Here is a 26,240-nt window from a genome sequence, read left to right on the forward strand (position 1 = left end):
TTATGTTGTGGCTAATGTAAGGTTATCCAATCATTGACTGTTGTTGGGACCCATTCGGTCATGTAGGCTACGTTAACATTCCCGAGGTCTGCGAGTTATTGCTTATATATTTGACCGGCTGAAAGAAAGACAGGGGCTTGTGTCTATGCGGCAGGTCATGGCTGTTCGAGAGCTCTGTCTAACTTATAAAGATATTTCAAGGTAAGTTTACCTCAATAGTCCAGATTTACAGCAGAAGTGCCCGTTAATTGGCTTGACTGTATTTTAAGTACAGTGTGTGATTGTGACTTCACTGAATATATTTATTTTTAGTCTACTAGAGGTCCCACTGGATCCCAGTATTTCATCACTGAATCTTCACTTTAACCGTCTCACAAAGATTGAGGTATTGACGACAGCATGTCACATAAAACATCTGGACCTGTCATCACATATGTCGTATAGAGGGACTTGCTTCCCTGTCCTCACCTGTAACTTAATCACCAAAGTAGAAGGTAAAGCCCACACTTTTTCAGGCAGAAAATGTGGCAAATGTTTGTAATGCTCTGTAGTATAATTTATTATACTGTTATTTTATTATACTGTTATCCTGTCATTACTTGTAATTGGGTGTCTTTGGGTTGTAATCTGTCAGTACATGGATTGGATTTTTGGACTAACAAATCTCACAAGACTGAATTTGGCCTACAATCAAATAAATGACCTAACTGGTAGGTTAGATTGCATTCCCATCAAATGTGTTAATTCTTGAGTAGTTTGTTTTAGCTTTCTGAATAGTTTGACATTTAACATAAGAAAAAAGCCTAGGGGTCTGGTTGGTATTTTTATGTATTTATTTTTTAAGAAGCCTGTTATGTTTACCAAAGCTGCAATTTTTGATCAGAAATACAGAAAAAAAATAGTATTGAGAAATATCTGAAGAAAAATCAATCACTTCTTTTTATCAGACAGGCGAACTCTGAAACATGAAATGGAACTGGTGTGGAAAATCTGAAATAGTCTAAAAAAGGGCCAAAACTAATATATAAGATAGAAATAGTCGTCAGCTTTTTTCACTAATATGTTCTTCCTTTGTTTGTAGGCTACAGAGAGATGGTTCTTGGTACCCTTCATGGAGTAGATCGCCTAGGAAATGCAGTCCTATGGATGTTGACTTTAGGCAAAGGCTTTGTAGTAGTCTAGCAATCAAGGCAGTTTATAAATTGTTAAGTTAAATGAACTGAACCCATTTAAAATTGCTTGTACACATGAATGATTACACTGTCCCTAAGTTCAGTTCATTTAACTTAATCAGAACTTAAGCTGCAATAATATGGAACAGACAGAGCTACTATTAAGAAGTTACAGCAATAATAACTTAATACACACAGTCGTGGCCAAAAGTTTTGAGAATTACATAAATATTAGTTTTAAAAAAGTTTGCTGCTAAACTGCTTTTAGATCTTTGTTTCAGTTGTTTCTGTGATGTACTGAATTATAATTACAAGCACTTCATACGTTTCAAAGGCTTTTATCGACAATTACATGACATTTATGCAAAGAGTCTTTTCTTTTTCTTTTTCAGGACCTCTACAATTCGACTGGGCATGCTCTCAATCAACTTCTGGGCCAAATCCTGACTGATAGCAACCCATTCATTCATAATCAATTCTTGGAGTTTGTCAGAATTAGTGGGGTTTTGTTTGTCCACCCGCCTCTTGAGAATTGACCACAAGTTCTCAATGGGATTAAGATCTGGGGAGTTTCCAGGCCATGGACCCAAAATTTCAACATTCTGGTCCCCGAGCCACTTAGTTTTCACTTTTGCCTTATGGCACGGTGCTCCATCGTGCTGGAAAATGCATTGTTCTTCACCAAACTGTTGTTGGATTGTTGGAAGAAGTTGCTGTTGGAGGGTGTTTTGGTACCATTCTTTATTCATGGCTGTGTTTTTGGGCAGAATTGTGAGTGAGCACACTCCCTTGGATGAGAAGCAACCCCACACATGAATGGTGTCAGGATGCTTTACTGTTGGCATGACACAGGACTGATGGTAGCGCTCACCTTTTCTTCTCCGGACAAGCCTTTTCCAGATGCCCCAAACAATCGGAAAGGGGCTTCATCTGAGAATATGACTTTGCCCCAGTCCTCAGCAGTCCATTCACTATACTTTCTGCAGAAGATCAATCTGTCCCTGATGTTTTTTTTGGAGAGAAGTGGCTTCTTTGCTGCCCTTCTTGACACCAGGCCATTTTCCAAAAGTCTTCGCCTCACTGTGCGTGCAGATGCGCTCACACCTGCCTGCTGCCATTCCTGAGCAAGCTCTGCACTGGTGGCACTCCGATCCCGCAGCTGAATCCTCTTTAGGAGACGATCCTGGCGCTTGCGGGACTTTCTTGGACGCCCTGAAGCCTTCTTTACAAGAATTGAACCTCTTTCCTTGAAGTTCTTGATGATCCTATAAATTGTTGATTTAGGTGCAATCTTAGTAGCCACAATATCCTTGCCTGTGAAGCTATTTTTATGCAACGCAATGATGGCTGCACGCGTTTCTTTGCAGGTCACCATGGTTAACAATGGAAGACCAATGATTTCAAGCATCACCCTCCTTTTAACATGTCAAGTCTGTCATAACCCAATCAGCCTGACATAATGATCTCCAGCCTTGTGCTCGTCAACATTCTCACCTGAGTTAACAAGACGATTACTGAAATGATCTCAGCAGGTCCTTTAATGACAGCAATGAAATGCAGTGGAAAGGTTTTTTTGGGATTAAGTTAATTTTCATGGCAAAGAAGGACTATGCAATTCATCTGATCACTCTTCATAACATTCTGGAGTATATGCAAATTGCTATTATAAAAACTTAAGCAGCAACTTTTCCAATTTACAATATTTATATAATTCTCAAAACTTTTGGCCACGACTGTACACTAATGCACCAATATGGTAAAAAAATATATAAATATTCTATAATATATGTGAGATTGGATTGATCAAGATTTTTTAATGTTCTTCTCGATTGCTCACAAAGTCTGCATTTAATTGATAAAAAATACAGTAAAAACTGTATTATTGTAAAATACTAATACAATTTAAAATAACTGTTTTTTGTTTTAACATACTTTAAAATATAATTTATTTCTGTGATGTAAAAGCTGAATTTTCAGCATCTATTACTCTAGTATTTATTGTCCATGATCCTTCAGAAATCATTTATGCTGATTTGGTGCTCAAGAAGCATCTCTTGTTATTATCAATTATTCATTAAAAGTGACAGTAAAGAGATTAACAATGTTTTAAAAGATTTCTGTCTCAAATAAATGCTGTTTCTTTGAACTTTTTATTCATCAAAGAATCCTAAAAATGTATCATGGTTTCCATAAAAATATTATGCAGCAAAAACTGTTTTCAATTTTTTTATAATAATAAGAACCATTTTTAATAACTGCACCAATAATTCATAATAATTGAGCACTAAATCCGCCTATTAGATTGATTTATGATGGATCATATGACCCTGAAGTCTGAAGCAATGGCTGCTGAAAATTCAACTTAGTCATTCCAAGAATAAATTGCATTTTAAAATACGTACAGTGGGCATAGAAAAGAATCACCCCCTTTTAAAACAATCACATTTTGTTGCTTTGCAGCCTGAAATGAACATGGACACAGTTTTTGTTTTATTCAGCTATATTTACTTATTTACTTACCCTGAAAAAAATTCAGAAACAAATTAAAACCTCTCACACTCTTACTAGTCTAAAATGGCTTTTGCTTTGATTGCAGTGTGATAAAAAAGACGGAAGCAGAAGTCCACAAAGCTGGTTGTTGGCCCCTGTAGGAGGACATCAGTCCAGAGCTCTGCGTCTGTTGAAACTTTAGAGTCAGTAAAAAAGGACCCTAGAAGTCCTAAAAAAAAGTCCAGCTCAATCTAAAAAGGAAACCAATGCAAATTGAGTAGCCTCATTAAGAGTTCTACTGCTAAGAGTCAAAGTAATATATATATTTAAATATTACCAACAAACACAATTAGCTGCAAAATCTATTATCTCACTCATTCAAACATTCTCTTCCATCAAGGACACCTTAACAATCTCCAGCCATCCAGGTGTTTGGAGAGAATGTTTGGCTTGATGTATTGCACCTAATTGGTATCAGCATCAGCTGAAATACTGGATCGGAATACACTTGAGTATAATTAAATTTTATTAGAAGTTTCCAGAGACCCTACTGCAGGGCCCTGATGTATGATGCTCTGCCTTCCCAACTGCATGGCAGTTTCTGTTGCGTGGTGACGACCCTGATATTGTGCACTAATATAGAAGCCCACACGCTCCCCCAGTGATAAATTGTAATTATAATAGTGACAGGCACCTGTCTGCCGAATATCATCAATCAATCCTAATTTCCACCCCTGCAGCAATTTGCTGCTAATGACTTTCGCCTCACAGTCCAGTATCTGTTTTTTAACACTTCATCTGCTGAGTGTGTGTGAATGTAAATTAATATAATAGTGTCATGCATTTATTGTCATTAAACAGAAGTTTTAGTTTGTGTTTCATTTATTACTGTTGTGTAATGGCAACATGTTGTGCCTTGGTGGTCATTCAGATATTCTGTGTTTAATCTGGTTTGAAATAGATTTTTGACTCGTTTCCTAATCCTGATTTGATTATATAATATACACTACTGTTCAAATACACACACACACACACACACAAACACACACACACACACACACACATATGTATATATACACACACACACACACACACACACACACATTAAAGTAGCCACCTTTTGCTTTGATTACTGCTTTGCACACTCTTGGCATTCTCTTGATGAGCTTCAAGAGGTAGTCACCTGAAATGGTCTTCCAACAGTCTTGAAGGAGTTCCCAGAGATGCTTAGCACTTGTTGGCCCTTTTGCCTTCTGTCTGTGGTCCAGCTCACCCCTAAACCATCTCGATTGGGTTCAGGTCCGGTGACTGTGGAGGTCAGGTCATCTGGCGCAGCACCCCATCACTCTCCTTCTTGGTCAAATAGCCCTTGATGCCTTCAGTGTGCCTCTACAATTTCCATAGTCATGAAAATAAAGAAAACTCTTTGAATGAGAAGGTGTGTCCAAACTTTTGGTCTGTACTGTATATATATATATATATCTGTATTCAGCAAGAATGCATTAAATTGACCAAAATTGGCAGTAAAAAAATATTTAGAATGTTACTATTTCAAATGAATGCTGTTCTTTTGAACTTTTGATTCATCAGAGAATCTTGGAGCAAATGTATCATGGTTTCCATTGATAATCATATATATATATATATATATATATATATATATATATATATATATTTTTTTTTTTTTTTTTTTTTTTTTTTTTACTTGAGCACCAAACCAACATATTAGAATGATTTCTGAAGGATCATATCATACAAGACTATAATAATGGCTGCTCAAAGCTTTGCAATCATGGGAAAAATTACATTCAAAACTTCTACTTTATAAATTCTTTCAAAAACATCTATACAACTCCAAAACTACATGAATGCATGGTTAAAGAGAATTTTCAAAAATTTTGTAAGAAAGCAGCTCTGATCTGTCTTATTCTTTAAATTGAAGGAGTTGTTGTTAAAAGATTAGATTAGATTAGATTCAACTTTATTGTCATTGCACATGTAAGGTACAAGGCAACAAATTCAGTTAGCATCTAACCAGAAGTGCAATAAGCAGTAAGTACAGGATATACAATGTCTACAATATATTACAAATGTACAATAAATATGCAGATAAGGCTATGGACATAATTTACAGATTTTTACATACTATCAGCATGATATACATATAGGTGTTCTATGAACTTACTATACAGATGGATTATGTATTAAATGTATGTACACTATAAGCAGAAACTATGAACATGTGAGCATTATTTACACTACTGCAATGGACAGTAAAAAACTCCATAGAAAAATATTCCAGTGTGCAAATGAATCAGCTCGTCCATGTATGGAGGCTCCTGAAGTGCTTCCCGGAGGGCAGGAGGTTAAACAGTATGTGGTCAGGGTGAGAGGAGTCCTTAAGAACGCTGCAAACTCGACGTAGACAGGGTTTCTCTGGATGTCCTCAATAGCAGGAAGTGGTGTCCCTGTGATGGGTTGGGCAGTTTTCATCACCCTCTGCAGTGCCTTGTGGTCAGCAACTGAGCAGTTCCCATACCAGACTGTGATGCAACTGGTCAAGATGGTCTCGATTGCACACCGGTAAAAGATCACCAGGATGGCTGAAGACAGCTGGTTCTTCTTCAGTGTCCTGGGGAAGAAGAGGAGCTGGTGAGCCGCCTTGACCAGGCTGGAGGTGTTTGTGGTCCAGGACAGGTCCTCCTAAATGGTGGTTCCTATGAACCTGAAGCTGAAGATACGTTCAATAATCATCCCGTTAATGTGGATGAGGTCATGCGTGCTTCCTTTCTCCTTCCTGAAGTTCACAATGAGCTCCTTTGTCTTGCTGGTGTTGTGGAGCAGGTGGTTGTCAGCGCATCATGCGGCCAGGTGCTGTACCTCCTCCCTGTAGGCAGTCTCATTGTCTCTGATGATGCCAAATAACCGCGGTGTCATCTGCAAACTTAATGATGGAGTTGGATCCATGCACAGGCTTGCAGTCGTGGGTGTAGAGGGAGTAGAGGAATGGGCTCAGTACACAGCCCTGTGGTATGCCGGTGTTGAGCGTGATGGTGGTGGAGCAGGTGTGGCCTGACCTAACATGCTGAGGTCTGTTGGTAAGAAAGTCCACAATCCAGTTGCAGAGGGAGGTGTTAATATCCAGGTCTCCAAGTTTTTTGGTGAGCTTGGAGGGATATGACAGTGTTAAATGTTGAAGTCAACAAACAACATCCGTACATATGTGTTTTTATTGTCCAGGTGTGTAAGTACAGAGTGCAGCATTGTGCATACTGCATCCTCTGTGCGCCTATTGCTACGTTAGGCAAATTGGTGTGGTTCCAGTGTGGGTGGGAGGCAGTCCTTGAGGTGTACTAGGACCAGTCGCTCAAAGCACTTCATAATGATGGGTGTGAGTGCTATGGGGTGGTAGTTATGTAGGCATATCGGGGAGGAGTTTTTGTATGCTAGACCCGTTTACAGTCATTGGAATACAGGTTAGAAGACGATAAATGATTTATCCTACAGGTGGAGCTACTGTAAAGGGACAAGTCCAAGCTCTCCCAGCTTACTGCTCAAGAGTCTGTCATAGATGGACTACAGGCAGAGAGAAAGATCTGGGGCCAGGAGCTTGCACAGCAAGATACTTCAGTAATTTCAAGAAAGTATAACCCAGACAGAATTGGTTTGATTTGATCTAATTTTTGTTTGTCCAATTGTTTAGGTGCATCCTTAGCACAGGACCGTGGTCGACATGAGGACAGGATTTAAGTTTTGTTAGCCGAACTGGAATTGCAGAAGCAGCAGAACGAGAGAGACTGATGCACTCAGGATTAAAGCTAAGATTGTTGATGACCAGACAGAGACTATGAGTAAACTAAAGAGGTAAAGTCCTACTTGCTCAACAAAACAAAACAAAAAAAAACAAGATAGAAATAAGATTAAATAGATTACTACATTGCCTGACTCACTTTTCTCTGACATACTGCTTCTAGGTATTGCTGGAGCAAGATGAGCAGATCCATAAACTTCTTGATGAGAATGTACAGGACAAGCGGAAGCTGAAACAGCAGCTGGAGGAGGAAATGGCCTCTGCAGGGGAGCAGCTCCTTGATTTACATTTACACTACATTTACATTTAGTCATTTAGCAGACGCTTTTATCCAAAGCGACTTACAAATGAGGACAATGGAAGCAATCAAAATCAACAAAAGAGCAATGATATACAAGTGCTATAACAAGTTTTAGTTAGCTTAACGTAGTACACATAGCAAGGGCTTTTAAATAATATAAATAAAAAGAAAATAGAATAGCTAGTGTTAGAGGTCTTTTTTGCTTTTGATAATTGTATAATAAATGAAAAGAAAACAGACAGAATACAAAAATATTAGAAAGCTACCGTATTTTTCGGACTAGTCGCACCTAAGTATAAGTCGCATCAGTCCAAAAATATGTCATGACGAGGAAAAAAACATTAGTCGCATTTATTTAGAACCAAGAACCAAGAGAAAGCATTACCGTCTACAGCCGCGAGAGGGCGTTCTATGCTGCTCAGTGTAGCCTACAGGAGCACTGAGCAGCATAGAGCGCCCTCTCGTGGCTGTAGATGGTAATGTTTTCTCTTGGTTCATATCAAATTAATTTTGATAAGTAACACGTGACTATAAGTCGCAGGACCAGCCAAACTATGAAAAAAAGTGCGACCGGAAAATACGGTAGTTAGATCATGTCATGATTCCAAGATTCCAAGCAGGAAAAGGCAGAGCTGTTGAACAGGCTTGAGAGCCAGGTGAAGCGAATGAAGGAGGGTTTTGATTCCAAAGAGATAATGCTGATAGAGGAAAGAGTCAAGGCTTCACAAGCACACGGGTATGAGATGTGCAGCTTGCCTTAATTTGGCCAATTAGTAGTGTACATTTAAAACTATTTTTTTATTTTTTTATTAGAGCGGCAATGGAGAAGCTTCACAGTGTGGACGATGCATTCCATAGACAACTGGAATCTCTGCAAGCTTCCCATCAGACTGAAATACCTAGTCTTGCGAATGACAAACAGAAACAAATAGAAAAAGCCAATAAGAAGTTATTACTGCCCCTAAAGTTGTCATTATAGTATTGATTTATATGTATCGATTCATATGGCTAGTGTTGGCACATGCAGACAAACTGCTAGACTAGAATGAGTTGTTTTTAATTTAATGATTTAATGTCTTGATGAATTAGATGATTGACTGGGAGAATGCTTTCTCAAGAACATATTTATTTGTTTATTTATTTTTAACCACAGGTGCTCCTGGTGGAAGAGGAAATGTGCCAGCTGCTTGAGGAAGCTGAGAGTAATAAAAGGGTAATGGAGGAGAAAATTAGATGCCTCACACAAGTGCTGAAAGACTTCCTACCCATTACAAACCGAAGACAAAAACGTGGAAATGCCCTTTTCAAGACTTATGACACTTATGTCTCTATGTAGCCTACTGGAAGTTTTTTTTTTTTGGCTTTATGCTTCATATTATATAAAATTTTGAAAGTGTGAAACTTCTGTCTTATTACAAAATCATTAATATATATGTATATAATCTAAAACTTTTGTACCTTCAGCATAAAACATTATATACTGCATTTTTATATACCATAGGCTTTTTAAAAATTATATAATGAAATTATAAACTCCTTGTTACGCTGTGTTTGTTGTGTATTTTGGAGAATTCGATTAAATTTTAAAAGTGTGTTGAATTCTCAAAGCATTTCAGTTGCCTGTACTCTGTTAGAACCTCTGATCTTTATACCGTTATGTGTTCTCTATTATAGATTAGTTTTTCGAACTCTCGAGCAGAAGCGCTGTCATAGTAACGGTAATCCAACGTCATTTCCTCTCATTTAAAAACCCTCGAGCCATCAGAAGAAGTGTAGCCTGAGGTAAATAAGTGCAAGAGATGATTGTTGCTCCCCCTCCCCGTCAACAACTAAACTGAGGTCGACCTCCATACCTCTGAACGAGACAAAGAGGGAGTTTTTGAATTTCGTCCCTAACACCGGACGTTTGGATGGTATGGCTGAGTCGAACAGCGCGAGTTTTCCTCACACGACACCGAACGGGTCCAGTCGCCATGAGAAGAGTTTGGGTCTCCTCACGGTCAAGTTCGTTACTTTGCTTCAAGAGGCCAAAGACGGAGTGCTCGATCTCAAAGTGGTGGGTTAAAATACATTTACAAGTGGCGGAAAGAATGAACGAAGGGAATGAATGAAACTCTGCAGGCTGTTCAGTGAGAAGGTCTGTCAGGAGTTACACAAAGAAACGGTTTTTACCTGAGTGGACTTTCACTGTTCTGTGAGGCTCTTACTGTAAGATATACAGAAGAACGTGTCAGGCTCGTAGTTTATATAAAGTGTTAAAGAGCGAATATAAATGGCGTGTTATTGTGACAGAGGGGATTTTGAACAGAAACCCGTGGGACTCTCACGACAGGTGTTTGTTACCTGACCTGACGCTTGAGGCAGCAGAGACGCTCTGTGTAAAGTCATTGGAGACATTATTAAGTCTAATCGCCTGCTATTTACCTCCAAAATGGAACAAAATAGACTCTTAAAAAATTAAAAGTATTTTTTCCTTCAGCAAATGGGAGTTCCTTAAAATCAAGAAAAGTATTTTATTTAAATAAGAGTTTTTGCTATTTATTTATTAATTGATTGATTGAATTCTAATGAGGAGTTATTGATTGACTTATTTCCACACATTTAAATAAAATATTAGATTTTTTTTTTCAATGCAGTAACAACTAACTTCTATTACAAAATGCAAAAATACATTTTATGTAAAAATTCTGAAAATGTGATGTTATTTTTGGGATGTCATAATTCTTTTTTAATTTTTCAATTAAAAAAAACCCCCGTAGATTTGTGTTAACAGTGTTGCATTATTATTATTATTTAGTAATTAAATTAGTTCATATTGAAAAGCTTTAGTATTAATTTTAATTTATTTATTAACAGGCCAGACAGAGCTACTGAGTTATCTAAACCCAGTTCTGATTGGATGGTCTCTGAAAAGAACATTGTGATTATTTTCATAGGCTGCAGACAGTTTGGCCGTCAAACAGAAGAGGAGAATCTATGACATCACCAATGTTCTGGAAGGCATTGGGCTCATTGAAAAAAAGACCAAAAACACCATTCAGTGGAAGTGAGTATAAAGATTAGGGAAGTTATCAGTGTGCTATCAAATGTTTCCTTTACATTTTATATGCGTATCGTAATGTTGTGTGCATTCGTTGCATGCTTAGTACTATCTAATTCTCATTCTTAATTAGAGGGGAGGGTTCAGGCTGCCAGCCTCAGGAAGTTCTTGAGCAGGTTGAACTTCTCAAGGCAAATATTGCTGATCTAGATATTCAAGAGAGAGAGCTGGACATGCAAAAGTCGTGTCTGCAACAAAGCATCAAACACCTGAATGAAGATCCCTCCAGCTGCAGATATCCTTCCAGGGAAAGTTCTCCATTTTTCTTTCTCCTTATTCTAGTCTGATATGTTTCCCTTTTTGGTAGGTTCCTCTGGTAATTAACAGCCCCAGAAAAATGCCATTGTCAAAATGAGTGCACCTAATTATATGTTGTGCTATAACCTGTTCTCCTTTGACTGTGTGGTGTTATTGTTGGGTATTTGAGTGGCCCAAGTCCAGTTTTTCCAGTCTCCAGTCTATTGTGGTTTATGCTAGAGTTTCCAAAGCCTTACCCCACCAGTTATTCCTCTTTGGATTAAAGTGGTTTATGCAAAGTTCAGCCTTTTTATCTCAAAACCTATAATGTCATGGAACAGAGATGGAGAAAATATGAGATTTTTAGGGGAGATTATATGTCAATGCTTTTGGGTTCTCTGGAAAAAAAATATTGCCTTCCCGCGAGAAAATGCACATCTGTTTGATAGAATGCAACAACATTGAAATACTTTTGTGTTCTAGCAAAAAAAACTTTGCTTTCAATTGCAATTTATTTTTTTTGGGGGGGGGGCAAAAAAGCAATGAATTATAATTTTTCTAGATCTTATATTTCTTTTTTTCTCTCTCTCTCTCTCTGTCACTCTCAAAAAAACAAAAACAAATAATTTACCTGGGAAACTTTGCTTACAATTGGGAAAACCATTGAAATAGTTTTTCCTCTCACCTGATATTTTGTCAATCCTCAGTTTTGTGTTTTTGCAAATTAATACATTTTCTCAGGAGAATGCAAAATCACTGAATTATAATTTTTTTCATCTCATATTTTAATGCTTTTGCTTGCTTTCGAAAAAATATTGCTTTTCCCTGGAAAACTTTGGGTTTGCTTGCAGAAGCACTGAAATGTAGTTTTTTCCTCCAACCTCATGTGTCATGGGGGCATTTCTGTGTGAAAAATAAACACAAGGTTTGAGGATGTATTGCATTATCACTTGGTACATGTTCCTTAGCATTGTATACATACAGCTACGTGACACATGAGGACATATGTGATGCGTTCAGTGGGGATACTCTTTTAGCTGTCATGGCACCATCAGGAACACAGCTGGAGGTCCCAGTGCCTGAGATGGTAAATATGCATTTCTTTGCCTTTTTTATTTTATTTATTTATTTATTTATGTTGGTCGTTTATCATCTCCATCCCTTTATTGTTGATTCAGGGCCACAGTGGTCAGAAAAAGTACCAGGTGAACTTGCGAAGTCACTCAGCTCCCATCCAGGTGATGCTGATAAACAGAGAGACAAGCTGCTCCGAGCCTGTTGTTGTCCCCGTTCCACCTGTAGATGACATTTCTGCCATGCCAACTCCTCCTAGTACTCCAGCAGGGCTGCAGAGGTTCCCCATCTCCTCAGCTGAGCTGTGTGATCTAAAGTGTGGGTCCCTGAAAAGCCCCACTGCAGAGCACCAGCTCACACCGTCCTCCACATCCCCCGATATGCACATGGGTACTGCTTCCATTCTTACTGACCTCGTTCCTTACTGTTTGATTGATATCTGTAGCACCAATCATTATTCTCTCTGCATATTGAAATGGGGTAGGAGAAAAATTTTCAACATCATTATGAGGGGCCGTACAAGACTTCATTCTGGCACTCTCACACACATACATTCTCCATTCACATACATATATTCTTGCTTTCACACACTTACATTCTCCTTTCACATACATATATTTTTGCTTTCACACACACATACATTCTCCTTACAAATACATATATTTTTGCTTTCACACTTATACATTCTCCTTACGCATGCATACATTACTACTCTTACACGCACATACATTCTCCTTTCATATGCATATATTTCTACTCTCACACACACATGCATTCTTCTTTCACATACATATACACACACATACATACAGTCGTGGCCAAAAGTTTTGAGAATTACATAAATATTGGAAATCGGAAAAGTTGCTGCTTAAGTTTTTATAATAGCAATTTGCATATACTCCAGAATGTTATGAAGAGTGATCAGATGAATTGCATAGTCCTTCTTTGCCATGAAAATTAACTTAATCTCAAAAAAACCTTTCCACTGCATTTCATTGCTGTCATTAAAGGACCTGCTGAGATCATTTCAGTAATCGTCTTGTTAACTCAGGTGAGAATGTTGACGAGCACAAGGCTGGAGATCATTATGTCAGGCTGATTGGGTTAGAATGGCAGACTTGACATGTTAAAAGGAGGGTGATGCTTGAAATCATTGTTCTTCCATTGTTAACCATGGTGACCTGCAAAGAAACGCGTGCAGCTATCATTGCGTTGCATAAAAATGGCTTCACAGGCAAGGATATTGTGGCTACTAAGATTGCACCTAAATCAACAATTTATAGGATCATCAAGAACTTCAAGGAAAGAGGTTAAATTCTTGTAAAGAAGGCTTCAGGGCGTCCAAGAAAGTCCAGCAAGCACCAGGATCGTCTCCTAAAGAGTATTCAGCTGCGGGATCGGAGTGCCACCAGTGCAGAGCTTGCTCCGGAATGGCAGAAGGCAGGTGTGAGCGCATCTGCACGCACAGTGAGGCGAAGACTTTTGGAAGATGGCCTGGTGTCAAGAAGGGCAGCAAAGAAGCCACTTCTCTCCAAAAAAAACATCAGGGACAAGGGCTGGACGATTAATCGAAAAGTAATCGAAACCGAAATTCAGAACCTCTAACCGAGGTTATTTTCCCATGTCGGTTATTTCGTTAATCCTGTTAATACTTCCCCCTTACTACCGCGTGTGTAGCCACATGACTCTGCCCCGTGCAGTCAGTGGCATAAAAGCAAAACACTGAGGTGAAAGCTGGTTCAACACATGGTGCGCGAGTGATGGTGCGCGAGCGGTGAACCTTGCGTCTTCACTAAACTTTGTCAGTTGTATTTGTTTTATGGTTTGAACATTCAAGCGATTAGATGATCGGATGTGTATTATTATGTCGAGCTACCATGTTTGCGCTAGGGCTGTCAAAAAAAAATCGAATTTTGAATATTAGTCGAATTAAAAAAAAAAAAAAAATCCACATTCAAATTTCCCCCGAATCTTAGGTGTCCGTTATGGAGGCGGCTTTAAGGCCCGCCCCGGGTATACTTCACATTCCGCGTTCTGTTCTGTCTCACACACAGCCTCGTCTGCACAGCTTTCAGAAGGCGGACGAGCTCAACATCTAGAAAAAGGCTTGTCCGGAGAAGAAAAGGTGAGCGCTACCATCAGTCCTGTGTCATGCCAACAGTAAAGCATCCTGACACCATTCATGTGTGGGGTTGCTTCTCTTCCAAGGGAGTGTGCTCACTCACAATTCTGCCCAAAAACACAGCCATGAATAAAGAATGGTACCAAAACACCCTCCAACAGCAACTTCTTCCAACAATCCAACAACAGTTTGGTGAAGAACAATGCATTTTCCAGCACGATGGAGCACCGTGCCATAAGGCAAAAAAGAAAACTAAGTGGCTCGGGGACCAGAATGTTGAAATTTTGGGTCCATGGCCTGGAAACTCCCCAGATCTTTGATCCATTGAGAACTTGTGGTCAATCCTCAAGAGGCGGGTGGACAAACAAAAAAACACTAATTCTGACAAACTCCAAGAAGTAATTATGAAAGAATGGGTTGCTATCAGTCAGGATTTGGCCCAGAAGTTGATTGAGAGCATGCCCAGTCGAATTGCAGAGGTCCTGAAAAAGAAGGGCCAACACTGCAAATACTGACTCTTTGCATAAATGTCATGTAATTGTCGATAAAAGCCTTTGAAACATATGAAGTGCTTGTAATTATATTTCAGTACATCACAGAAACAACTGAAACAAAGATCTAAAAGCAGTTTAGCAGCAAACTTTTTGAAAACTAATATTTATGTAATTTCTCAAAACTTTTGGCCACGACTGTACAGCCTTTGAATATGATTAATTGTATTTATGTTTTTCCTCCTCTTTATTTTATTTTTTTTAAGAATGCAACACTGAGTCCCCTGTCAGTCAGTGTTTTTTGATGCAGGGGTCTCTAGGTGGCCCTGAAGAACAGCAGAGGGAGATGGGGAGTCAGGATCTGCAATCCATGTTGGAAGAAATGAGGGATGAGAGAGAAGGTGACATGGATGCCATTATAAAATCATTTATTAAAGATTTATTTGAGCAATTATTTTAAAATTAAACGTTTATTTATTTATTTACACATATATATATATATATATATATATATGTATATGTATGTATATATGTGTATGTATTTTGAAGAAGAAAGTTTAAACTCGCCTTTTTCTTCTTCCTACAGGCGTTTCAAACCTCATTGATGAAATGATGTCTTCAGATGGTAAGTTCTTTTAAAAATGTTTTCTAGTCATTTATTTGTGTCAGTGTTGGTCTTCTGCACAGCCCCCTTGTGGTCACACAAAGTAGCTTATTTTGGTTATATGTGACCCTGGACCACAAAACCAGTCTTAAGTGTCGAAATTGATATGTACTGTATACATCATCTGAAAGCTGAATAAATAGGCTTCTCGTTGATGTATGGTTTGTTATGATAGGACAATATTTGGCCGAGATACAAGTATTTGGAATACTGAGAGAATCGCCTTTGAATTTGTCCAAATGAATTCTTAGCAATGTATATTACTAATCAAAACTTAAGTCTTGTTATATTTACGGTAGGCAATTTACAGAATATCTTCATGGAACATGATCTTTACTTAATATCCTAATGATTTTTGGCATAAAAGAAAAATCGATATATTTATTTTTTTTTGGCTATTGCTAAAAATATACCCCAGTGACTTAAGACTGGTTTTGTGGTCCAGGGTCACATATGTGTTCTGATTTAAAGCAGTTCACTGTTGTCCTTATCAATTAGTCATAGCTAGTAGTGCAGATAGATCTTTTTAATACGTCCTGACCAAAGAAGGATGTTCCCACAGCTCAGTGACAGTTCTTCTCTAGGTTTCTTTCTCTTATGCATGCCAGTTTATCCTCACTTTTGCCTCTGGCTTATTCTTTTATGGCATTGATGTATGTTATGCTACCTTGCTATTAGATCCTTTATGTTGTCTTAGGTATAGAAATAAAATTATAAATCAATTGCTTTTTGAAAATCACCAAAATAAAATGCACTGAAAAGATACGTTTTTTAAAAAGAAGTGTTAACTTGCTGTTTGTTTGTTTATTTATTGTGTATGTGTCTATATAGTATTGAAACATAAAACATTTTTTTTAAATACACTATAGTTAAAGTTTTTGGTGAAGTAATTTTTATTATTTTTAAATAAGAAATTAATCTTTTTGTTTAGCAAACATGCATGAAATAAAGTGATAGTGAAGACATTTTATAATGTGACAGAAGTGTTCTATTTCAAACAAATGCTATTCTTTTGTTCTATCTATTCATCAAAGAATCCTAAAAAATAATTCCAAGGGAGCCTTGGAGTATTTATTTAAAAATTTTAAATTTCACAATAAGACTGTTTTTACTGTAGTTTTTGGTCACATAGATGCAGCCTTGGTGAGCATAAGAGCTTCAAGAACATTAAAAAAATCTTATTGATTATTTCTTATTTTTTATTTTTTTTTAACAGTACATAAAAACCTCTTTATTTATTTTTTATTTATTCATCTGGTGAATGTGTATTGGATAAACCCAATCCGTGATCACCTTTTCATCTGTGTGTTCAACCCCGGCAGTTTTCCCCCTGTTAAGACTTTCACCCAACCCTGGTGTGGATTACAATTTCAACCTTGATGACAACGAGGGAGTCTGTGACCTTTTTGATGTGCAGATTCTTAATTATTAAAGCATGATTCGTGGCACACCAGTCCACACAAACTGCCAAACCCCCCCCACTGCCAACGGCTGCATTCCTGCCTCAGCGTCTGCTCCTTGAACCTTGGCCTGCACTCAGTTTCACATTCATTTACATTTCATCCTCCACTTGTATTTGTAAGTCCTTAACAGTGTTGTCCTGTCTGCCTTCAACTGTGGCTAATGTTTCAAAGGAAAAGCCCTCCCACCTGTACTTTAAACACTTGTCTATTGTCATTTTGTTTGATACAGTTATTAGTTTTGTGACTTCACTCATTGTTCCTGATGAGTGATGTTGTTTGAATGTAATCTGAGGAATTAAAACCACCCAAACATGACACACTAAGAGATTCGGTTGTACACTTGTTGGAACATGTGCCTTAAGATCATCTATTTCATTATTTTTGTTCTTTGCGTGCCACAATCTTATTCTTCCTGATACATTATAAACAGTTCTTTATCTTCTTATCACATATTGTAAGCAGAAGCTCTACAATTTAACATGAAAATGTATAATATAATTTAACAGTGCAAACACACTTATTTGAATGGCTTTAATGTGGGTCTAAGCATTTAATCACAACACTAATTATTTGTCTGTTGGTTGTTTTGTAGTCCATTGATAGAAACACTGTGACGCTCATCTGTGTATATTTACATTGAGTTATTGTTTGTCTTTGTTACTGACTGCCTTGTTGGAATATCACTATGCTGTTCACCCTGTTGTGAAAAGCTAATTTGTTTTTTTATTGTTTGTGTGGAGGCAATCCTACCTAATTTAAAAAGTGGACAGGTGTAATTTAAACTGTAGTGTTTTTGATTTAGATGACAAAGGATGTTAAACTGCCTTGGATAATCTTTGTTTGTACATTACACAAGATTTTGCCTTATGCAGGTTTTTTTCTATTAATGTAAGTAACTATTTTCTCTGTATAGCTTTTCTAATCAAAAGAGCAATGTTTTTGTTCTGTTGCACTTTTTTCTTTTACTTATTTTTTTCTTTAATTTTTTTACCAAAGTTTTATATAAAAAAAAAAACACTTGCTATTTCTCAAGTATTGTGATTATTTATGTTTTGAAGAAACCTATTTGTTTGTAATACTGCAATATAACACATGAAGCATTCTTTTGGGTTGTGTGCCATAATTTCTCAATTTCTTTAAATGCCTCAAGGCCTCAGCTTATTGACAGTATGCAGCAGTTCTGCATCTTTCTTTTACTGATAATTTCACATACAGCATTAGTATTTTAAGGAACAATTTAAAAATTCTTTTTTAGGAATTGGCTAAGTAGAGGACTGTTTAACCCTAGAAATCCTACCGAGATTTAGAAATAGGTTACATTTAGAAACCGTTATCTTGTCTCTGTAAAGGGCATTGTACTTTAAAATTATAATCTCTATATCAGCATGTACAGTCAAAGGTTTGGTCACAGCTAGGCCCACTTTTTAAACAGTTTGCAATTAAAGTCAAACAAAAAAAAATCAGTTATCCAAGAAACTAATTATTCACAAAGAATAACGAAAAAAAAACAAGGTGAAAGTATAACTCCCATTTAATTTCAGTATGATTGCATCTATATGCTAGGCCTATATGCAACATAAGTATTTTAGGAAATATTTGCTTTTAAATGCATATTCTATTTGCATTCCTTGCTGAAGCATCTTTTGAGAAACAAAAAATCTAGGCTTTTATGAGTATGGTGAAAGATCCAATTGTTTATATTTAAAATGTTTGTTTGGATTCTACAGCTGGAGTTAATATAAATGCTATGTCACCCCTGTGCAAGAGGGTCTGGCTGCAGACTTGCACTTGCACTCTCAGACTTGCATTCTCAGACATGCACTCTCAGACACTTGCACTTCCGCTAGTGACGTCACTTGCAGTCTTTATTTTTTATTTTGTTGAATTTTGTATTACTTTTTGTTTGAATTTCTCAACATTTTATAACATTAGCCAGGTGGTGAAGACAAGAAAAAAGAAACTAAATTACAATGTAACTTGCAATCGCTACTTGCACTCCGCTACCTGTGACGTCACTTGCAATCGACACAAATCGTGAGTGTTGCCAATGGAGACAAGACGCTGTGGTGCTGTCGATTAAACGATTAAAACTAAATTAGTACTATAACGTACAGGGTCCTGCAAGAAAAACACAAGACCGGCAAATTCGTGGCCAGAAAAGCAGAATATGAACGCTTGCGCAAAGTCTCTCGCTAAGCGTTTTCCTCCTGTAGAAAAGCATAAACACTTAGCTTAATGTATTCAGATGCTATTAAAATATCAAATTAAATATACAGTTAATTATTTTAATGAATATGTATATAGTACATATTCACATACCGCAAAATGTGGCATAATGGACTAAGATGATAGGCCAAACTCAATATGCTTCTCTACATTATTAAAATACATTACTAATATGTACAGGCAAGCAGGTGAGCCCAGAATAAAATCACTGTCTTTGTCCATTTAGCTACATTATGTGTTTTAATTATAATGATTTTCTATAGGAGGAAAATGTTTAATGTACAATTTAACGCACTGCGTTCTGTACTCGTCTGCTTGCCTGTACAGAGTTGATCCTTTTAAAATCACTTAATGCATTTCATAATGCACGTTCATATTTGCTGGTCTGTATATACGTTGAGTCAACATCAAGACATATAGGCTAGGCCTACTGAATTGTCTTTATCGTTTTAGTCTGTTATTAGGCCACATTAAGCATTTTGCTGTATGGGAGGACAAAGTTTGCGCATTGTGTTCATAGCCATCTGCTTGCCTTGTAGTACATTAAATAATAACTATATATCGAATTCGGTCTTTTAATTGAACTTAATGAATCTTAATACATTATGCCATATTAAGTGTTTGTTTTTTCTACAGGAGGAAAACTATTAACGAAAGATTTTGTGCATTGCGTTCATATTCTGCTGTTCTGTGGTCAACGGACCCTGTACGTTGTAGTACTAAAATAATCGTTTAATCACCACCACAGCGTCTTGTCCAGGCGGGAAGGAAGTCGACCGGAAGTTGAAGTCGGCAGCGTGCTGCCATCTTGTAGCAGAACTTCACTTGCGTTATCATCCCATTGACTCCCATTCATTTTGGCATCACTTTGACAGCGAATAACTTTACATCTGAGGCGTTTAAAGAATTCATTTGTCCATTATTTAGTTCTAAAGATACACGACAATGTATAAAGGGCTCCATTACCTTCCATGTTACATTGTGGCCCCGTAGAAACAGTTTTTGTAAAAATAGGCTAACGATTGCGTCATAACCACTCGACTCTCTGTCGCACAGTAGAGAGATTACCGTGCAGACAGGAGGAGAAGCTCGCAGGAAATCGGGGAGACGTCAAGAGAGATGCCCATAGATACAAGCCCTGGCGTTACATTTTAAAATTCTATACAAAATAATTAATCAGAATACTTACTCCTGCTCACTCACGCCAAAGAACTTCACTTCACTTGTCTCAATTGAGTTCCAATGGGGTCGCTGTGTCCATTTCTTTTACTGTCTATGGTCTTGTCTCCATTGGCAACACTCACGATTTGTGTCGATTGCAAGTGACGTCACAGGTAGCAGGGATCGCAAGTAGCGATTGCAAGTGACATTGTAATTTAGTTTAGTTTTTCTTGTCTTCACCACCTGGCTACTGTTATAAAATGTTGAGAGATTCAAACAAAAAGTTATCAATAAATAGAACAAAAAAAAAAAATAAAGACTGCAAGTGACGTCGCTAGCGGAAGCACAAGTGTCTGAGAGTGCAAGTCTGAGAATGCAAGTCTGAGAGTGCAAGTGCAAGTCTGCAGCCAGACCCTTCTCCCCCTGTGAGCCATAGCTATTGGCCGAGATTGCTGCTCTGCTTCTCCTCAAATTCTTCAGAATATTTTGAACATCCTGAAATAATAAATCTCTGTAAGAATAAAGAATAAACTGCATGGAACCGATTAAAAAAATTAAAAAGCTGATAATGTGCACAATGTCAGGGAACATGATATTCTCTTAAAATTATATTTAGTTATGAAGTCTTATGAAAAAAATCACATTCTTTATAAATAAAATATTTTGCGGCTGAAAACATGTTTTTGTCCATTTTTGTTCTGATATTCTCCACAGATCATTTGTTTTCTCTTATTGCAATTCTGATTGGTCATTTGTGGCATTAGTGGACTGAAGTGGACTTGCATTTAAGTCGTGCCAGGAAGAACATTTTTTAAAGGTACATTAAAAGAGTTAAAGGTACATGAACGCTATAACAAGTCATAGTTAAGACTGGGAAACAGGTGGTTTGCGGGATGCTTTAGAGGGCTTTTGACCACCAACCTGCTAAAACCAGCTGAACACTATAGCTTGGCCAGGCTGGGAGATGAGATTAAATTTTGGGGCAGTCATAAACAGGCCTACAGAGTTGGACTTATAACCCGAAGGTCACAGGTCTGAGTCTCAGTACCAGCTGGAAATGTAGGTGGGGGAGTGCTCTCTTCCATTCTCAATACCATGACGTGAGACCTTTGAGCAAAAATGTCTGCCCACTGCTGCAGGTGTGTGCGTGTGTGTGTGTGTGTTTCACTACTCACTGATGTGTCTGTGCATTTGAATGGGATAAATTCAGAGTATGGGACACCATGCTTGGCCACACCTTACCTCACTTTCACTTTCACTGTAGCTAAGACCAGCCAGCATATGGGCTGGGTTTACCTTTGTTGTCGTTTTTTGTTTATTCTCAGCAGGCAGTGAGTAAACAGACACAATGGAGGCAGCATCTGTATTACATTTATAGCACTTTCATCAAATTGAATAAAAACATTTAAAATACATAATTTTGTAGAAGTTGTGTTCATTTTTATTTATTTTTTATTATGTATTATTACAGTAGAAAAGATGTATCGCCATATGACCAAAGTAACTTGAAGGCACCTGAATGACTTTTCATTAGCCTATCATTAGCCTATATTCGCTGTTCTCAGTGGCAATGCTGTTTAATCAAGGTGTTTACAAGTCATGTGGGAAAGGGCGTATTTATTAGTTGGACATGAACATCACAAAGTCGCACACAAAGTCATAATTACTGTAAGAGTGGAAACTCTTCTTTATTCATGATTTTGTAAAAGTAGAGTTAAAAATCTTGTTGACTATTAAGGGAAAAAAGACACCGTGCTTTGACCATGGTCATTTGAACTCATCAGCTTATAAAGGAGGACTGGAACTCGCCATCAGTCCGCTAGTAGTCCGGCTCTATTTTCATATCTCTCATATCCTTCCGTGGGTTTGTTCATTTCCTGTTCATTTCGTATAAACCCAACTATCGACATCTTGCAACGCAGCCTTTACTTAAGCTAGAATTTTGGTCAAAATACTGCCTTATGTTTTCACTAATTTTTCCCTGTAAATGTGTACATATTTTGCAAAGGAGCAGTTGGTGCAAAGCTCCAGGCTAGTAAACATCTACTCTTCAGTTTGCTCAAATGGAAAAAGTGCTGGTCTCTTGGGACTGTGAATGAGAATTCAAGGAGATATCCACTTCTTGTTGTTCTCTCGTACGTGCCAACCTCCTCCCCCTGTCTCCAAAGTCTTTGGCACACTTCAATACATGTTGTCTGAAGGAGGAACCGACAAAAGTGTACAGAACAGGATTTAGGCAGCAGTGTGTCAATGCCAGACTCTCTGTGACCTGAGTAGCCTTGTCCAGCTCCTTACTAACCCTGCAGTGAGTCACAAACATGTACATGATGTCCATAGCCCGGCAGAACTTGACCACATTATAGGGCAACTGCGTGACCACAAAGACTCCCACCATCGCCAACAGCACACGGATGGACCTCCACTTCCTCCACCTCCTCTCGTGAGGGAGCTTCAGTAGGGCTCGACCTACACAGGTGTAGCAGAACAACATCACTAATAAAGGTAGCAGGAAGCCTATAATGATCTCCACCACTTCCAAACTAGCTTTAGCCCTGAGCGCCATGTCTGATTGATACATTGCAATGCAGCTTTTTTTATGAGGAAGCTCTCTGACTGTTGACAACACCAAATCAGGGATGCCAAGAAAAAACGCAGTGGTCCAGACCCCCAAACAGAGTTTTACACAATGCTTCTTTTGAAAAACACGCATAATGCCTTTGTATCTGGCTCCTGGTGTCAAAGCCAAGTACTGATCCACGCTGATGTGGGCCAGCAGCATCATGCTGCAGGTGAAGTTGATGGTGTATAGGGCAGACACGAGTTTACAGACAGTGACCCCGAGTTCCCACCCGTGGACGGCATCGGCAGCCCAGAAGGGCAGCGTTAGGAGCAGCAAAAGGTCTGCCACAGCCAGGTGAAGTATAAATGTGTCAGTCATCGTTTTCAGTTGCTTGCAGTATGCATACACCGCCACAACCAGAGCATTGCCTGCTAATCCAATCACAAGACATAACGCAAAAACCGCTGGGAGGAAGATCCTCGCAAAGGAGCGCACGTCACCCTTCTCACAGATGGTCTGATAGTCATCATAGCTGAAGTTGGAGCTGTTGTTTTCATACTCGGGGTAGTCGTAATAGTGTTCCTCTGAGGTATCCATTCTTCTTTTAAAGCTCTGTAAATAAAAACAATGGTTTGAAAGCTTTTAGATTTTTATGTGCAAAAAGACATGGAAAAGAGCAAAGCATTCTCAGATTTACAGATAAAGAGTTGATCTTTTTTTTTCTTCCACAAAAGTAGAGAGGAAGCATTTGGCTAACAGGATGTTTTATTGCCCCAGGCGTGTAACAGCTTCATTCCGAACATTCCTTCTCCACTTTTATCAGATGACTTTTTCTATGCATGCTTAAAATCACAGAGAAACCGAAAGTAGACATGCATTATAGTTAAACATTGTAAATAATTTCCAGGTTCCCTCTGTAATCCAACATTTGTTTAAACAAGTCAAAAACTTTAAGGTTTCTCTTTAAACATTACCTCTTCCAGAGAAGTGCAAGGTTTTTTTTTTTTTTATAAATAAAAAGTAAATGCATGAATGCATTTTGTTATACTTTCAAATCTTAAGCACTCATTCCAGCAAAACATGTTTTCACATTTTTTCCCCACAAATCAAATAGCTTTGATATCATACTATAAATTATTCAAAGACTTTAAATTAGTATTATTTCAGTCAGACTTGAACCCAAACATTATTTTCTGTAATTTGGATAACTGTATATATTTAAGATTAATCAGATAAGTTATAAACCAAACGTTCCTATAATTATTTTCTAATAGCAGACATGTACATTTTAATACAGTTCATGTTTGTTTATCTTAATGTTTGCATTCGATGTATTTGCATACTTCCAGTTCAAGAGTTATCTCCCAAACAGTGTGCAAATTCAGCAGCTAACATCTGGATCATATTAAGGTCTAACTAAAAAGAAAACAATCATCTAAAACTGATAATGCCATGCTTTTCTTACCTTGAAAGATTCAGGGTTTTACATGAAGGCAGAGTAGATTGTTTCTGTCTGCTCTTCCTGTGAGAACAGAGTATGTTTACTGTGACTCATGCATGCAGAGCTCTGCTCCCACACCTAAACTTACTGTGAACATAGCTTTTCTCATCTGTGGTTCCAGCAAGAGTCTACAAACATGCCTTTTTAAAAAAAGATTATCAGAGAGCACATAAGATAAATATAATGCACAACAACCACAACATATTTATTTGAAGCAAGGTTTTATATATATAAATTATATATATATATATATATATATATATATATATAATAATAATTTGTGAACACAATTTATTTGATTTAAATATGGTTTTATGTTATGCGTTATGTCATGTTGTTATAATATATGTTGTGCCTTAGTATATGGTCTGTGATCGAGCTGCAAATTCTAAATTTTAGAAAAACAGTGCTGTTCACTTTGTAGTCAACTGCACTACTTACATTGTACATACCTGTGCAAGTGCAAATTGTTTTTGCAAGGTTGCATGTGGTTACTTTTAGGGTCTCAGTGTGAAGACAATGGTACTAGGCATACTGGCCTTGTGTGATCTCAAACAAAATGTTCCAGAACATTTTAGATGCTTAAAAAACAACAAAGTGAAACGTGCAAATAGTTTTATGTTATCATCAAGGATTATGCAGATAAGGAGGAAGGGGTGTTGCTTTTCTTTTTACTTTGGAACACTAATGTGTTTACAGATTCCTGGCACAAAACATAGGCCTACTATTTTGTATGCCTTTTCAGGCCAGCAACATTTCTGGCACAATAAACTGGGGCAGAACTACTCAAATACGAAAGACGACTAATAGTTGTGCAGTTTATATCCCACATAATTTATCAACACACACATACTGTTTATGCTTGACCATATCAACAGCTCCTTCAAAAAAAAGACAGTACAGCCAAAACTTTATAAGCCTACATATAGAAATCTACAGTGTTTTGCACTGGCTCCACACAATAAAAGAGTGATTTTTAAACACAAATGCTTTATTGTAATAAAGAGATGAAGATAAACAGATATCAAACATTTTGTTTTAACAGAAGCCAAGCTGGTTCGTGGGCTTATCGCTTGTGTTAGTATTGCCCCCTAGTGATGCCAATAAGAATTACACACATTCATTTGATTTTCCATAGAGGTTATTACTTAACCAAAACATACCTGGAAAAGAAAAGCTATAGAAATATAAATGATTGTCACATGCATAACCTGAGACCGAAACACTCTTTATGAAACATGGTGATGTATTTATATGCAATTCCAATTTTTCCTGATTCAGGTAATCTGTAAGGAGAAAACATGCAATAATGTCTGTTAAATCACCTAGTACAGTTTTTTTCCTCCTTCATATTATGTAAATAAATACGCTGCAGTATGTTACCTCAGAAGGAGCCTTGAACGAGTACAATGCATTAACTTTCTGGAAAGGTTTTTTCTCCTCCCATATCCCTTTTGGCAATGTCAGTCAGATGGGGCTCCTTTAATTGAGGGAGGCAAATGATGAGTTCACAGTAAAGCAACTAAATTTATTTCTTTAATAATAAATAACTATTAGTATGTTTAAATTGCACGCTGACAGGCTGATCAGAGAATAAGGAATACCTGGATAAATCCAAGGCTTGCTAAAACACTCATACTTCCGGTATGTTTTTCCCTTTTTTTTTTCCTGCTTTTCTTCTTTTGTTTTTTGTCCTGAAAACATAACATTTCTGATGACACATTTTACATGGCCATCTTTGCACTGTGAAACAATTATGAAGACGGATATAGCTGCAAAATACAGATTATAATTTTGGCAGATGAAATCCTTAAGTAGTTATTTTGTAACATACAGTAATACTATTTTAATAGTTGTCAAAGAGTGA

The 26,240-nt window shown here is 37.5% G+C and overlaps 3 protein-coding genes and 1 long non-coding RNA gene across 4 annotated transcripts; 2 read left to right on the forward strand and 2 right to left on the reverse strand.

Annotated features, from left to right (window-relative positions):
* Positions 1 to 145: 145 nt before the first annotated feature.
* Positions 146 to 9,322, forward strand: LOC132155409 (leucine-rich repeat and coiled-coil domain-containing protein 1-like). The gene is made up of 7 exons (XM_059564263.1): positions 146 to 201; positions 313 to 385; positions 6,291 to 6,533; positions 7,637 to 7,735; positions 8,395 to 8,510; positions 8,588 to 8,721; positions 8,926 to 9,322. The coding sequence occupies exons 1-7, from the start codon at positions 146 to 148 to the stop codon at positions 9,108 to 9,110; spliced, it is 906 nt and encodes a 301-aa protein (XP_059420246.1). The 3' UTR covers positions 9,111 to 9,322.
* A 131-nt stretch (positions 9,323 to 9,453) lies between these two features.
* Positions 9,454 to 16,923, forward strand: LOC132154851 (transcription factor E2F5-like). The gene is made up of 8 exons (XM_059563563.1): positions 9,454 to 9,830; positions 10,711 to 10,820; positions 10,948 to 11,109; positions 12,090 to 12,198; positions 12,290 to 12,575; positions 15,065 to 15,199; positions 15,385 to 15,423; positions 16,785 to 16,923. Exons 1-8 carry the CDS (start codon positions 9,690 to 9,692, stop codon positions 16,892 to 16,894), a joined length of 1,092 nt encoding a protein of 363 aa, XP_059419546.1. The 5' UTR covers positions 9,454 to 9,689; the 3' UTR covers positions 16,895 to 16,923.
* A 4,989-nt stretch (positions 16,924 to 21,912) lies between these two features.
* On the reverse strand, positions 21,913 to 24,595 carry LOC132154854 (atypical chemokine receptor 4-like). Its single transcript, XM_059563566.1, has 2 exons — positions 24,338 to 24,595; positions 21,913 to 23,484 (listed from the first exon to the last, which is right to left on the reverse strand). The coding sequence occupies exon 2, from the start codon at positions 23,467 to 23,469 to the stop codon at positions 22,372 to 22,374; it is 1,098 nt and encodes a 365-aa protein (XP_059419549.1). The 5' UTR covers positions 23,470 to 23,484; positions 24,338 to 24,595; the 3' UTR covers positions 21,913 to 22,371.
* An 892-nt stretch (positions 24,596 to 25,487) lies between these two features.
* Positions 25,488 to 26,115, reverse strand: LOC132154195 (uncharacterized). Its single transcript, XR_009437104.1, has 3 exons — positions 25,978 to 26,115; positions 25,757 to 25,853; positions 25,488 to 25,659 (listed from the first exon to the last, which is right to left on the reverse strand). It is a non-coding gene; the product is annotated as an uncharacterized LOC132154195 (long non-coding RNA).
* Between the last annotated feature and the right edge of the window lie 125 nt (positions 26,116 to 26,240).

Source organism: Carassius carassius, chromosome 12 (genome assembly GCF_963082965.1).
Source record: "Carassius carassius chromosome 12, fCarCar2.1, whole genome shotgun sequence".
NCBI lineage: Eukaryota > Metazoa > Chordata > Actinopteri > Cypriniformes > Cyprinidae > Carassius > Carassius carassius.

Excerpts from the sequence above, each read along its gene's own strand:
- LOC132155409 (XM_059564263.1), top strand. The coding sequence starts at position 146 with ATGCGGCAGGTCATGGCTGTTCGAGAGCTCTGTCTAACTTATAAAGAT. Across the intron at positions 386-6,290 it reads ACCGTCTCACAAAGATTGAG|TGTCCTGGGGAAGAAGAGGA; the intron begins GTATTGACGACA and ends GTTCTTCTTCAG. Across the intron at positions 6,534-7,636 it reads TCAGCGCATCATGCGGCCAG|GTATTGCTGGAGCAAGATGA; the intron begins GTGCTGTACCTC and ends TACTGCTTCTAG.
- LOC132154851 (XM_059563563.1), top strand. The coding sequence starts at position 9,690 with ATGGCTGAGTCGAACAGCGCGAGTTTTCCTCACACGACACCGAACGGG. Across the intron at positions 10,821-10,947 it reads AAAAACACCATTCAGTGGAA|AGGGGAGGGTTCAGGCTGCC; the intron begins GTGAGTATAAAG and ends ATTCTTAATTAG. Across the intron at positions 15,200-15,384 it reads AATGAGGGATGAGAGAGAAG|GCGTTTCAAACCTCATTGAT; the intron begins GTGACATGGATG and ends TTCTTCCTACAG.
- LOC132154854 (XM_059563566.1), bottom strand. The coding sequence starts at position 23,469 with ATGGATACCTCAGAGGAACACTATTACGACTACCCCGAGTATGAAAAC.